General features: G+C 41.1%; 1 protein-coding gene across 14 annotated transcripts in view; it reads right to left on the bottom strand.

Annotated features, from left to right (window-relative positions):
- ARHGAP15 (Rho GTPase activating protein 15) overlaps window positions 1-12,268 on the bottom strand; it is a 371,887-nt gene extending 359,619 nt beyond the window's left edge. The window contains exons 1-4 of one of the 14 annotated variants that reach the window (XM_053406105.1): window positions 12,155-12,268; window positions 10,162-10,216; window positions 9,544-9,600; window positions 5,012-5,191 (exon numbers count right to left, since the gene is read on the bottom strand). In XM_053406105.1, the coding sequence (XP_053262080.1) occupies window positions 5,012-5,176 (165 nt within the window). In that variant the 5' untranslated portion in view covers window positions 5,177-5,191; window positions 9,544-9,600; window positions 10,162-10,216; window positions 12,155-12,268. Of the gene's footprint in view, window positions 1-5,011; window positions 5,192-9,543; window positions 9,601-9,970; window positions 10,105-10,161; window positions 10,217-10,916; window positions 11,183-11,211; window positions 11,454-11,495; window positions 11,596-11,633; window positions 12,088-12,154 lie in introns of those variants that run through there. The other 13 variants (XM_053406066.1, XM_053406162.1, XM_053406134.1 and 10 more) reach the window with 13 other exon arrangements.
- Window positions 12,269-15,689: the final 3,421 nt, after the last annotated feature.

The following is a 15,689-nucleotide window of genomic DNA, read 5'->3' as shown; positions in this document are numbered from 1 at the left end:
GAATCCCACTGGTTTTTCAGGAGGTATTTTGTAGTGTTTGGGATTTTGCTTAAGACTTTGGGCCTTTCCCGTTTGCCTTTCGCCAGCCACTTAACAGACTCGCTCGAGCAAATATGCCAAAATACTTTGCATTCTGTCAATATCTAGTCAGGAAACTCTGCATGGAAAAATGAGAGAGATGAAAATACTAGAAAGAGCGAGGAAATGAGGAGCATGGCAAGCTTTCAATCTATTATATCAGAGCCAAGTTTGCATGGTGAAATGACATACCCTGCGTCTCTATAATTAGCTGCTAAGAAAGCACAACTTTTTCAGCTCCCTACAAAAGAACATAAATTGCAACTGTTATGCTTGTGGAAAACCCAGCAGCAAATGTTTGGTGTCTGGTGGAACTTTTTAGAATCCTTTTTTCTTTTATCATCCCCAAGTATTCTCCTCCCCACCTCACCTAGCCTCATCCCAGACCGAAAGTTATGTAACAAGGTAATACCAACAATGAGAAACTGCATGATAAAATCCTGCCCAAAAGTGAAAAATGCTAATTTTGTCTCATTTAGCAGCTGGATACAGAAATGCTCATTAGTTTTAAGAGGGTTAATCCTTTTAACTTTTGCATATTGATATGCCAATTATGCCTAATTGTACAAGAGGCATCAGTCAAGGTAATAGTGCATAAACACATGAAAGTTATTAAGTACATCCCAACATGTAATAAAGTAGGTGTTAATTGGTAGCTGAGTTCTGCAGGCTATTGAGGTGGATAATTCATTGAGAGATGGATCACTTGTAATTTCTCTACATAATTCCTTTTGCAGTCTCATGCTGTGATGTTTTCATGCTTGTCAAAAACAACTGCAGCCTAGTGCCTTTTGTTAAACACAGCCAATAAAATATGTTAGGCATCATTAAATATACTTAACTTTTAAACTTTTTCAAAGTTACAGTTCCTACTGATAATACATTATACTATTTCCAAATAAATTACAGTAAACATTCTTTTAACTTCCTAACAGAACATCTCACTTATGGGGGTTGGGGGTTGGTGTGTGTGTTTTTTAAGTACTACGTGCAAATGTGTCGCCAGCAAGTGATAGTTTTAAATTGGAAAGCAAACATAAGGAAATGAATGTTTCATCAGCTACTAGGTTGATATCGAGGGGGGGGGAGGAAGGGATTCAGTTCTGAAATGCAATGCAAGTTTCTCTGAACTAAAGATTTACTTCTGCCAACTGAGAGAAGAATAATTAAAATCATGTATTTGCTGAGCTATGGTGATGAAACGGCTGTGGTTAATTTTGCATTTGAACATGGAGGTAAAAATAGCAGAAGGGCGGGTGCGGGGGGGGGGGACCAACAACTGCAGCAAGATTATTCCATTTACTGTCTCAGTTAAATAGCTGAATATTTCATAGGGGCTTGTCATATCAGCAGAATAGCCAATTAATAGCTTCCATGGCTCTGAAAAGAGAATTTTTTGGTGCTGGTGTGGGATGCTAGTAGAGTTTTTGGGCTTTCACTTATTTGCTCTGATTTGAAAAACTGAGCTGGAATCCAAAGCGAGTGACTAACATTGCATAAATAATTTTGCAATATCATATGGCCTCAGCTGCAAGTTGCAGCCATTATGGAGGAAAATGAACCAAGGGAGGCTCACACCAATCAGTTTGTTTAGTAGCACAGGATGAGTAAAAGGGAAGGGACATGACTGGCAACAGAGTTCACCTCTAAAGTATTAGCGCTTAAATATTTTCAGAAGGGATAAAATAAACAAATCCAGTACCACTTGGCTTTCTCTGCCATGTGTCAGGGTTATTTCAGACTCCCGTTTTTAAATATCAAAAATAATCTCAATCATAGTATTTTTGCACAGGTCATTAACAAGTGTTACATGCTAGGAAGAGCTTTCATTTCTCATTTACCTATCTTAATACAATGTTAGGCCATGTCTTTCAAAAATATAATCCAATGGCTGCAACACAAAGGATTTTTAGTTGATTAGTAAGAGCTTTACATGGGCACAGCTGGCAATCCAAAATTTCCCATTGAACGTGTTTCTTACTCTATGGAATAAAGAGATGCAAGACTTCTTCAAATGCTTTCCCAAACTACGTAACAGTGTCATTGTGGGAATATGAATGGTCATAAAGATGACTGTAGGTGAGTGGATGGATGAGTACCTAAAATGCCTCAGGTGGAATGGAAGGATTGTTACATTTGTGTGTGGGGGGGTAATTTTTGCTTTCCCTTGCTTTGATTTTTTTCCATTCTAATGCTCTGGCATTTAATTATACCTTAATGGTCTGTTACAGGAATATCATGAAGTGCCTTATATATCTGCTGGTTGTAGCTGAATATGTTTATATGAGTAAGGGTGGAAATGGGTTTGGGAAGCATCCTATTTTTATTCATCTCTAGTGAGATGGCAGGAGAACTGCGTAATTGTTTTTACTTTCTAAATTATATCTATGTGTTAAGGAAAGTGTAAGTTGAGGAGTTAATGTGAATAATACCTGGCCATTGTGCAATTCACCAGGCCTCATGGAGAATGTGCACATAATCCTTCATTTCCTGGTCACTATACATAATTCCCAACAGGCCTGTGGAATGTGAATATAGTGACTGAATTTTGTACATTTTCCAGGCATAATTCCCAAGAGGCTGGGGGGTGGGCGGGTTTGTACGTATCTCAACTTCATTTTGAACATTCTCTGGGCAATATGCATCTCCAAGAATGTTCAGGCGTTTGCAATCTTCAGTTCCCAGGCTGCTTCCGAATTATACATAACCTCCCCACCGATGAGGCAAGAAGCAGGAAGGTGGGAGGGGCTCCAGAGAAAGTGGTGGGTTGTTGTTTTGTACCATTATTTACTTAATTTATATCCTACTCTTCCTCAAAAGGAGCCCTTTCCCCTTCAATCCAGCCCCCTTTTAACCAATCTCAGCGGTTTCCTAGTCAGTTGAGCAACACAAGGGTGATTGTAGGGAGAGGAAAACTAAACACCTTCATCCCTCCCTCCCCCTGCCCCGCTTCCTGCAATTCTAATGCCCACCCCACTCCCCAGCAGGGAAAAAGAGAGCTGTGAAGTATCACTGATCCTACACAATGCCATTTCTGGCCCCACCCTATGCAGGCAAATCACTTTCCTCCCCCCTGCCTTTTGTGCCAGCCAGCAAGAAATGTTCTCAGTGACACTAACATTTGGAGGAAAACTATATTACTGTGTAAGTTACAGTTTTTCATAACAGCAGGTGAACAATAAATCCACGATGTTTTGCCCATTTTTATTTATTCTTACAAGAGGCAATGGGTGGGTGGGTGGTCCAGGTGAAATGCAGAGGGACAGCCAGGACAGGCATCAGCAGCCCCCCTGCTCTGCTAGCTCCTATGCCTGCCAGCCCTGGGGCCCCTGCCCACAGGATCCAGAAGCCCAGGCAGCAGGCACCACTACTCACCACCTTCCTCCTCCATGGCCAGCTTGGGGATCTGCTGCTTCTGCCCCCAGTGGTTAGAATTAGTGGTTAGAGTTGCCTCAGAAGGAAAAGCAGCTCAGGATGGAAGAAGGTGGTCAGAAGCAGCGACCAGCACGCCTGGTAATCCACTATTAGGATGAAGAGTCAGTATGGATAAGGCAGTGCCAGCAGCAGAAAATATTCAAACTGATCAGCCACCATTTCTGGCCTCTTTCCCATGATGCTGCTGCTGCTTCTACCAGGTTGACTTTTCATCTGGCTTGGCTTCAGTGGCAGCATAAGGAGGAAAGGCACATGACGGTGTGGCAAGGTCTAGGAGGACGGGGTACAATGAATTGGCACAGCCCCTACTGAAAATGGTAGTTTAGTAAAGGGCTACCACTGGAATTATAATGGACACAAAGTGATATGGCAACGGGATGGATGTCTCAGGTGAGGGAAAGCTGGGTTAGATGTCTTCAAGCTACTTCTCCTTCCAGCCCATCTCCCAGCCTTGATACTAGTAGCCTTGCTGTTTGGTTCCTTGAAGTTGTTAAGGTGAAACGAGAAAATTCCAGATCAGCTAATGGAAAGACAATTACTGTCTCTGATCTTGCCCAGGAAGGACACGCTGACCTGGCTTTTGTAATTGAAACCTGTAATTGAAACCTGACTGGATGAAGGGGAAGATGCAAATGTTTCCCAGATGTATCTCTTTGGGCAGAAAGGAGAAGTAGCTGTTATTTATAAATATATGACTGTATCTATAAATATATCATCTCCCACTTTGTCCACTCATCAATAATTGTAGTGTCTGTATCTGGTGTAGGGAACTTAAGACAGGAACGGTGTTGAGGAACCACAAGGCTTTTGGTCTTGGGGACCTTCAACACACCTAATCGTGCAAGCTTGTCTGAAGAGGTGTGGCACCACATGGTGGCCAATGTAATTATGGGCTTGTCTCAAATTATATCAGGTCCGACACATATGGCAGAACATACCCCAGAGCTGGTGTTTTGGAAAGGATTGGGAGAAAGTGATCTGTAGGTGAGGGAGCCAATAATGACTCATTTCTAATAGGCATATAACTGTTTGATAAGGTGTGACCGACATGCTGCTGCTAACCTCTGCAAGGGTGAAGGACAAATTTCAGTGGTATGAAACAGTGGCTAATTAATGGTTTTCTGGTGTCTCCGGCAAAGTTTCCTGATACTCTAGTCCTCCCTATACTGGAGAAGGTAATCTAATTAGTTTCAGAAAACTTCAAAAAATGCAAAATATATACAGTGGTACCTTGGGTTACAAACGCTTCGGGTTACAAACGCTTCAGGTTACAGACTCCGCTAACCCGGAAGTAGTACCTCGGGTTAAGAACTTTACTTCAGGATGAGAACAGAAATCGTGCGGCGGCGGCACAGCAGCAGCGGGAGGCCCCATTAGCTAAAGTGGTACCTCAGGTTAAGAACAGACCTCCGGAACGAATTAAGTTCTTAACCCGAGGTACCACTGTATAACAAAACAAATGAGTGGAGACAGAAAATTATTGTAGAGCAGTACTTACGGGCTCAATGACTTTCACATTATCAGACAGTATCATAGATTTGCTTTGACTGTGTCTGTCATGGGGGCTGTTGGCATTTTTGATCCTCATCTGAACAGCACCTGTGCTTTCATGGGAATGATGCAGCTTTTCTGCACTGGTATCAGCAGACATGAACCGCTGCATGATTATTATGTCAACCTGAAAAATATAATAGCCAGTAAGGTCAGACACACCATGCACTAATCTAGGTTTTATTCCATCTTAGTCAGTAAGAAGACAATGTTAAACACACTGTCGATTAATCCAGGTTTTATTCCAGTTTAGGTAATAAGGAAAAATAATAGTGAAACCAGCTGAGTATCTCTTAAAATCTATCAGTAGAATCAATAATCTAGGACACCTTATTACTCACCAACTCGCCCAAGAGCAAAGTTTACATAAAAGATTATCTTTATCTCAAAGGCCACTCTTCTGTTGTGTAATCTTTCAGTAACCTTTCCAGTACATCCAGCTGGCAGGCCTTACAGTTTGCCTTTGGTCTTCCCATGTTCACATCTGAGACACATATCTCAAGTTTGCTCACAGGCTAAAAGTGAAGTGTTTGGCCTTTGTTGATTATGCCAGAAAGACCAGCGGAGGATGTTGCATGCACGCCTGCTTCATATATTATGTTTCAAAATGCACCCCATAAAACCTCTTATATGCCGGCTAAAATAGGTAGATGGTTATGGAACTAATTACAGACTAGAGCAAAGTAGAGGCAAATATGTTGCTATTGCATTGGGGTGGAGGGGTCAGCATCAGACATCAAGGTCACTGGTAGAGATGTCACCAAACTATGCAACTCTTTGGCTACATGTCAAGGTGCTGCTAATGCATATATTTTCCACTCAAATATTAGCCACGTTTTCAGACATCGTTCAGTGCTTTTAAAACACTAAACATGCTTATCTAGTTTCAGAAAGAGAACACATTTTCAAAGCTTCATCCATTTTACTTAAATTGTAACATGATATTTTTTCGTATTTGGGACCTTGGGCTATTATTAAATCTGCCATATCTCATAACTATAGGGTTGTCAGGCCAGATTTGTGCTTAGGTGGGAAATCTTTAAGGAAAGCCTAAGAGCTGTGGGAAGTATAGGCACTTTGATGCAAAGAATGCCATCTTCCGGATGAAATGCAGAGCAACATTTGCCAAATATTTGCTAGGAAGTATCTGTCTGCATCAGCTGTTTTTCGTGTGATATGTGTATCTAAACATAGCAAATAGAAGGTGCAAGCCATGCTGCATCCTGATTCCTCCTCTGAGTAGGCCTTAATTTCTGAAACTTGCTGCTTGAAGGTAAACACCCTGAAACGTCCTAAATATCAAATGTTATCTCTTATGACAGTCTGCACAAACATCCCATAATGGCATATAATCTTGCTATTGAACTGCTATTCATTTTCTAGTAAGCAGCTTTTATTTGTATTTGCCATTATGGTTACTACCATTATGATGGACTTCTCTATGGCAATGACCTCTGTAGATGTACAGTGGTACCTCGGGTTAAGTACTTAATTCATTCCGGAGGTCTGTACTTAACCTGAAACTGGTCTTAACCTGAAGCACCACTTTAGCTAATGGGGCCTCCTGCTGCTGCCGTGCCGCCGGAGCACAATTTCTGTTCTCATCTTGAAGCAAAGTTCTTAACCTGAAGCACTATTTCTGGGTTAGCGGAGTCTCTAACCTGAAGCGTATGTAACCTGAAGCGTATGTAACCCGAGGTACCACTGTAGTACATTTCTATGGCCCGGTTCATGCATAACACTAATCCATAATCCACATAACACTAAGCTACGGTGTTACATGAGAATCAGGCCTTTGTTTTAAGCCACAATCTCTAGTTTGTACAAATTAGTGGAGAGTGAAACTGAGGTCCTTCTCCCAGCCATGCGACAGGAGGAGTGGCAGGCGGGTGAGAGGAGAGAAGCACGTGAGCCTGAAACCTTCCTCTGGCTCTTTCCTCCTTGCGATAAACCATGATTTCACATTATGTGCAAATGTGGTGCATTTATTCTACAGACACACATTGATCCTCCCTGGATGAGATTGTGCTTCTGTCACAACAGTGTCCCCGTGTGCCCTACATTTTACCACAGAAGTAAATGGCAGCTATCTATTTGCTTATATGGGAGTGAACTGCAAACCTGATTCCCAAATAGAGATGGCCAAAGAGACTTTGGAATCTGAGGCAGAAAATGCAAACAGCGCTCCACCTCATGGTGCTAAAGTATAACAAACTAAATAACTGGCAATGTGCTCATTTTTAATGGTATGCAAAAACCTCCTTCCCCAGGCACCAGCATAATGGTAAGGCTGTTCCTGAAACTGGTGAATCTAGCCACTGAGAATCGGGTCTTACCATCTGCATAGCTCAAGCATGGTTCCACTTCTTCTGAAAACATGAAGCTCAATTATGCTGAGTTTGACAGCATTGGGCTGGACTGGAGTAATAGTTTAATTCTGACTGGAAACACCTTACAAAGATCTCAGGCAAAGGTCTTTCCCATTTTCAGTACCTGAGGTCCATTGACTTGGATAAATTGGGGGCTAAACCTGAGTGATGGAAACACCCACGCAAGTATATGGATTGGCAACGGGCCGTAAGACCGTGTCCATCTGATCCTAAAAGTGGTCCCCTGATAGAACTAGTTGCTGACCAGTGTTCTACTAGCTAAAGTGATTTTAGAGATCTATCAATATTCACAATCATTTTCTTCTTTGTTTTGTTGCCCACTCAAAGCATGATGGGGCATACGGCTGTCATGAGTATTTATCTTTAAAAAACTTTCTAAAGATAAACTCTCAGTGCTGGAAGGAGTGTGTAGGTATAATAAATATGCAAAGAATATTACTGAAGCATAGAAGGAAGGTCTGCTTCTGTTATCTCACTTGGTACGATCCTCCTTGCAGAGGCTGTGGTTTCTATTGTAATTCTCATGGGAAATTTGCACATATTTTCAGAGGCTCTATTTATATACACTTACTAAGCTAGCAGTACACCTTAGGTTCTGAGTTTGTGAAGAAAGGATTCATAGACCATCTCCTTTTGTAACCTACACACACGTGAGAGGATCCAGCAAATTTAGACTCAGATGTGGAAACCCAAGTTATATTGATCTCTCCCTCACCTCCTTTAAAGGGGAAGAACTGTGTGACTTTATCTTGTCTTCATACATATAAGTTCTGCATCACACTTTCTGTTTTGAGAATGGTGAAGGGGTGGAATGCATACCTGCTATTCCACTAAGAATGGCAAGGGGAACAGGGAGTGATCAGGTAGCAAGTGACGTGAAAGAGCTCAGAGCCAGGAGAGCTGCTGCAATATAATGTAGACTGTAATGTGCTAGATGGACTGATAGTATGGCCTAGTAAAAGGCAGTTTCTTGTGTAAGGATTTGAAGAACAGGGTAAAGGGAGACTGGTGTGACTTGAAAGACTCATCTGTATGTTTTAAGATGTAACTTTAGAATTTGACTTTCACTGTGCAGATACCCTGCAGTCAAGCAAAAGCCACCAAATCTTCATTCCAGGAAGCTATTGATACTACCAAATTACTGAGGAACTACAGGGGAAAGTCTTTTCTGTAAGATATTAGGGGTCGATATGGGGGGTGGCTCTGGAGAAAGCTGAGAAGATAGAGGGGTGGCTGCCTCCCCTCTGAGGGTGTGGGGAGGTAAGGGAAATGGCAGAAAGACATCTGGAAAGGAGAACTTTCAGAGATACAAACTTTTCAGAAAAACAACAACTATCCATTGCTCAAGAATTTGTAACTCTGGGGTTCCAGTTAATGATGCAGAAGGCAGCAGTTTCCTCTCTGTCTCTCCATAAGCATTGTAGAGCAGAGCTGGTTTGTGCTCTCTCTGCCTCTGTTGGACATTTTTTGCATTAGCGTTTGGAGAAATCTCCTAACTTTCATTACTGCTGATATGGCTCCACCACTGATTTTTAGTGCACACGCGATACTGTAGCTGAGCACGTTTTTCATTCTTAATGATATGCCCACAGGATACTATTTTTACTAGCATTCCCACGGTTTATTACTATTGCTGCAATACTTCAGCAGTGGGACTTCTTACCAAAATTTGCTAAAGTGGCTTTATCATCACGCCGTAACATCTTTTAATTTCTTCATTACTTCACTCCCACTATACTCACCATACCTTTCTCAATCAAAACCATTTGCTGACCAGATTTCTGTTAGAAGTGACACGCCAAAGCTGGCAAACATTTTTTGACAAAACCAGTTAAGCCCTTGAAAATGTAAAAGTTATTGTTTGTGCTCCCAGTGCAAATACAGATGCCAGTATCTGGACCCTTTCTCATATTATATATCTATGTTGGAGGCTCCATTGAATAAGTTGTTGGTGTATTTTCTACTACATTTAACATAACAACGCAAAGCAATCTGTTTCTCTCCCCATCCACGTACTGTGCTTATTTTATCATGCACATCTAGCAACAGGTTGTATGTAAGACTTCAGAAATAAATGAAGTTTCCTTACCTACAGTTTGCTACACATGACGTTCTTATCCACTGTACCAACATCCACCGGTAGCTTCTAAAAAGCAAATGGAAAACATGAAGCAGTTACGTATCTGAAAGCTACACAAATCTCTCTTCCCCTGAAGCAACAGAAAGAAAGCAAAGAGGAAAGCACGATGTAACCACTTCCTGTTAAAGGGAGTTAAGCACCCCCACAGCAAGTCATACATGCAGTTTCATATATAGGAAGAAACTGAAGAGTATAACAGGCAAATGCTCTAGCATGAAAATTACTTAAAGTTACTTCAAGTAGACAAGCAGACTTTCAGAAGATCAGCAAAGCAGTTGAAAAGGAAATATGAGGAGGAATTAAACTAGCTGGAGTCTGAACCAACTTTCTTTTCCTCTGTTTTCTGTAGAAAATAAAAAGTCTTGCAGAAATTTACTTGGGCATGTTGGAGGCAGATGCTTGGTTCTGCTGCCTTTTGCCATCTAATTAGCTCTTGAATTACAGCTCTAACTACTGCATCTAGTTTACATTTGCGTATAACATTAGGTTTTTGGTGTTGCACTTCTGGCAAGCTTAATGTGCCGCTGTTAATGATCCTGCTTTGTCAACTTCCTGTTTGAAAATTACCTACATGAGAGACTTTGCCGAGGCCTCATACATCCTTGTTTGGAAGTCAGTTGCACTGAAATGAAAAGAGCTTACATGTTGGCATTTTTTGTATCAGCATTCTACCAGACCAAGTCTAAAATACTGCTCTGTATTATGACTTTCTATAATTAGGGCATAAGGCACTATGAAATGCAATTTCCATCTCCTTCTCTTATGCAATTTCCACTCATTCTGTAATGAACTGTGTAGAATTTTCTACTGAGTCACACCCTGCAATGCAAATCTCAACTAAAGTATTCATGACAGATGACCACTCAACATCTGCTTAAAAACCTCCAATGAAGGAGAGCCCATCACCTTCCAAAGTAGTCCATTCCACTGGAGAACAGCTCTTACTGTCAGAAAGCTCTTATTGATGTTTAGTCAGAGTTTATCTGAGATTTGTTCACTGTTGACTTTTTAACAGATTGTGCTCAATTCTTTGACTTCCATTTTCAACCATAGGGTAGGGTTGTCCAGGGACATACCCAGGATCCCCCCCCCCCGCGCCTCTCTCTATATATAAAGCTCAACAACTTTTGTGTCCAGATAGGCCTTAAATACACACACAGGTACACACAGAAAAAAACATAAGAGGCAAGTTCCATGATCTTTTATATATAAGTGTTGTTGTTTTAAAATAATTCTGCACTTTAAAAAAATTGTATTCTAGGGCTGAAGCAAGCTTTATAAATTGAGCAGACTGGCATAATTTACATTAGGGTTGTATCTACCTAATTGTACTGCACTGAAAACAGTGGATTTAAGTTAGTGAAGCCCATTGATTTCATTGGGTCCAATTCGATAATGCCTTGTTTGGCTGCAACCCTTTTTATTTTGGCAATTTTGAGAGGATTTTATATTTAAAAGGATTCTAAATTTCATCTCGGGGCAGTCATGCATTTAAAGTTACTTAATTGCATTATATAATTTTGGAAAACTTTACAAACAAGGGCCTAGTATTTCTCACTAATGCTAGTAAACAACTGGACTGAGTATTGACCACATTGTGTCATTTGTATCGCTTACAAATGAAAACACTTTATGAAAACAAAAGCTGAATATCCCCAAGAGGTATAGAAGGGCTATCCATGCTGGGCCTCCTATGCCTATGGCCCTAAAGAAGCACATTTAGTAAATGAGGCCTACAGCCCTGAGGGGAGGTTCTTTAGTCCAGCTCCCATCAGCCCCAGCAAACACAGTCAGTGCTCAAAAATGATGGGAACTGGGAAAGATGGCCTCCCCACCACAAGTTTAAATGACAAGGTCTGCAGCACTGAGAGAGAACAGTTTACAAAATGAGGCCTACAGACCTGAGGGCACTGTGTGTAGAAATTAAGGGCGGGAAGAGTAACCAAGGGAAGTTGGTGGGCCTTGCCTCTCTCTCCCCCCTCTCTCTGTCATACATATAGAGAAGACTGGCTGGTCTTGAAACTCTGAAATAGACAAACCTCTAAATATAGACAAGTATAAACTGCAGCTGCAACAGAACAATCCAATGAGATTTATATAGCCAGAAAACAGAGATATGAGGAAAGTTGACAAGCCCACACTGAACTGAATTAACTAGCCAAATATATTGTAAACCTGCCACATGCCCAGAGTCTTTGGAATGCAGAACATAAAAATAAAAATCTATGCAAAATTTCATTTGGACCCATGAAGATAAGCCCTGTATGATGTTAAGGCAAGGAGCAAGTGCTTTTAACACTCCTTTTCTAAACTGCTAGTATCATAGTGAAAGAAGTTGTGCAACACAGCTTCCTCTTGTCAATAAAGCTAATAGTGTGTTGTATACTATAAAGAGCTGGTAGTTTTGCATGTTGCTCAGACTTGAGCCTTCCAGGCTTCCTGCCTAAAAATATCTGAAATTTTGACCAAGTTCAGCACAACAAATTGGATGTTGAATTTACTTCAACACAACGAGAATGCCCCAGCCAGAAAACAAAACTTTCAGTTCTAGGCTAAATACTGCATGAAATTCACTATAATTGTCAGGGCCAGTCCAGGACATTTTGCTGCTTCAGGCAAAATTGAAAATGCTTCCTCCTGCAACCACTGCCACCTCCTCTGTGCCGGCCCGACTCCTTTGTCACCTCCTGTGGCCACCACCTCCATTTGATAAGATGCACCAGATTCAAGAAATTTCGGGGGAATAAGAGATGATACACAGGCAATGCAGATGGGAAGACTTGAAGGAGGGTTTGCCCTGAAGGCAACAGCAGTGAAGGAAGATGAGAGAACAGATGAGTTCACCAAAGGACACTGGATTACAATAAACAACAAGTACATTTCAAGCCTATCAGATAATATTTCTCTCTCTCTCATAATAATCCACAATACAGGAGCTCATGAAGAATAATCACACTGATAAATGGGACCCCCTCCCAATGTAACTAGAGCAAGGTGTGTTGTTTGCTGAAAGGAAAATATTTGCACCCAGAACAGGTCTATAGAAGCAGTTTCTGTGATTAAACTTGTGATTAAAGTTTCACTCCATCCAAATTTCCTCTCTCTCTAGATTTGTTCACATTCAACTTTTATGATGCCACTGGTTTCAGCACCAAACATAGCAGAGTCTACAGAACAGAGCTAGAGGCTTCAATACTCCCCATTACCAAAGCCCACTATCAGTATTTCAGTGGAGGTGTGCTGGAGGTGGTCAAATAATGTGTGAATTTCTCCCCTTCCTCGATATAAGTAAGCTGTGAGCAACTGTGCATCCTTTCGTTTAGGGGTGGCTGTCATTAAGTGACAGTGTCACATAACTGATATTTGACAAGCTGGAAGCTGTGCCTGGTGCCATTGACAACAAACCCTCACTTATAATAGTCAGAGTGTATGTACAAAGCCAGCATCACAAACACATGCTGATGCATTATTTAAAGAATGCTTTTGACAGGGTTTAGGAACATGTCAGCTGCAAATGCAGAGCATTCTCATTTGTGATAATGTTAAGACCTTTAGGTGCTAAGAGCACCATGACAGAAGTACTGTGGTGTAAAAAAGAAAGAAAAAAAGGCGGGGGGGATAATATATTCAGTTCAGTTTAAACAATAAGCCTCTCATGAAAAATATGTCAAATTCTTTACTACTGTCAATATGTTGAAAAAACAGATCCATTGCTATATCAGTATGGGGGTTAGAGGGAAGTGAAACATTAATTGTACGTACTTTTAAGAGACTCTGTACTTTATTAAAATGCAGTCTCTATAAAATTTGTATTTTTCAAAGCAAAATTCCTTTAACACTTTAACATTATTCCAGTCATACATTATGTTCAAGTAAGGAGGTCATATTTCACCCGAGTTAAAAGTGGCAGCTACCACTTTGAGGACCCCCATTTCCCAAAGATCTTAAGCTCCTTTGTTTGAGGTATGTGCCCATTCTGTTTGTTGCTTTAATTTCTTTCATGAACCTTTTCTTTTTTGCCTACATAAACCTTTTAATAAGGTCTCTCAAAATCGTCCATCGGGTCTTTCTTGTGTGTGCATATGTTTGTACGGGTGGCGCTGTGGGTTAAACCACAGAGCCTAGGACTTGCCGATCAGAAGGTTGGCAGTTCAAATCCCCGTGACGGGGTGAGCTCCCGTTGCTCGGTCCCTGCTCCTGCCAACCTAGCAGTTCGAAAGCATGTCAAAGTGCAAGTAGATAAATAGGTACTGCACCGGCGGGAAGGTAAATGGTGTTTCCATGCACTGCTCTGGTTTGCCAGAAGCGGCTTAGTCATGTTGGCCACATGACCCGGAAGCTGTACGCCGGCTCCCTCAGCCAATAAAGCGAGATGAGCACCGCAACCCCAGAATCGGCTACGACTGGACCTCTAATGGTCAGGGGTCCCTTTACCTTTACCAATGTTTGCGCCACACTTAAAAGGGTATTTACCCCACCCCATATCTAGGCCATTTGGCATCCTACTACATGTGTATATCAACGGGATTTGCCTAAGGAAACCAAGCTGTCCTGATCTCCTAGGCAGAGACAGGGGTGGGCTGGATGTTCCCTTCATAATGCAGGAGTGCTAGTGGCAGCAAATGTTGGTTTTGAGAGATCACACTTCTCTTCTTGTGCATGGAGGGAGGAGAGCTCATTACCTCTCTGTACCAACACAGATGTAAATGGTTTTCAGGTTCCAATCCCAAGCTTTAGGATTTGTGGGAGAGGCCTTAATTATGGTTCCATCTGCATCTGTTACATTATGTGGTAACCTAGGGTAGTTCTTCACTGCTGTGGTGTCTGTTGTGGACTCCTTCCATCAGAAGTATGATTGTCCCCATCAGTACTGATTTTTCGTCCTCAGGTAAACATGTTTTTGTTCTATCAGGTATTTGGGAGAATTTGATGGGAACTGTTTTGCTTGTCATGATGATACCACTGGAAGTTACATGACTCTTGGTGGTAATGTATATGCTGTTATTGTATTTATTATTTGCTGTACACCATATTGGGATCCCTTTAGGATAAGGGTGATTTAGAAATTAAATAAACAAATCATGGAGGATGCTATCATTGGCTACTAGCCATGGTGAAGATGCTAGAGGTGTGCCTCTGAATACCACTTGCTGGGCTGAAACAGTGAACAGAAACTGGTTCTTTGGGGCTTCCCAGAGGCATCTGGTTGGTCACTGTGGGAAATAGGATGCAGAGCTAGATAGGCCTTAAGTTTGATCTACCAGGGCTCTTCTTATATTAGGATATGGACCTGATAAAAAAAATGACATTGTCATGGCACAGAGATGGAAAGAGGCCAGACCCAAAGCAGAACGGTCTTCATAGCTTTCAAGGGAACCTTTCCCCCCTAGCCTAAACATAGCAGCCAAATTGGCATTGATCCAGCTAGTTACCCACACTTATGCCCTGTACATGGTTGAAGCCATTCATCCTTACAGCAGTTAGTCAATTTACTAATAAAAGCAAGGTATTGACCCCAACGTCAAATATGTTTTTTTCCTCATTTACTAATAACATTTCATGATCTGACAAGTATTTTGGCTTGGGTTTCTACCCTGATTATTTTGCCTTTTGATTGATAGTAGCTTAATTTCCTATAATCTGATTTGCCTTTTAGTTTAGATTTGTGAAATTTGTCTTCATTTGTGAAAATTGCTTAATGCATCTCTTTAGTGCATCTAATTAATTTAATTCATCATTGTGAAAAAGAAACTGACATAAGCTTAGAAATATCAAGAAATTTGAGATGAATCAAACACACCCCATTCTTGCGTCACATAGTACGCATGTGTTTTATAATGATGTTGAATGATACAATGCTGTGAAACTCAAAATTTTGTTTCATTTTGTGATATTTTCATTTTTTATGTGATTTGTGACATCCAAACTTTTTTGTTAAATGAATTTCCTTGATTCTATTTTGTTTGTAACAACCACAACAAATTCAGAAATAAAATGTCCATATGTGAGCCAAAATGCTTATTCGTCCTCTTCCTTATTTAGCATCTGCAATGTTCTAGCTACAAATAGCCATTATGTTTCTCAAATGCAAAATT

The sequence above is a fragment of the Podarcis raffonei genome, chromosome 1, assembly GCF_027172205.1.
Source record: "Podarcis raffonei isolate rPodRaf1 chromosome 1, rPodRaf1.pri, whole genome shotgun sequence".
Classification (NCBI taxonomy): domain Eukaryota; kingdom Metazoa; phylum Chordata; class Lepidosauria; order Squamata; family Lacertidae; genus Podarcis; species Podarcis raffonei.
This window is presented reverse-complemented; position numbering and strand designations above follow the sequence as displayed.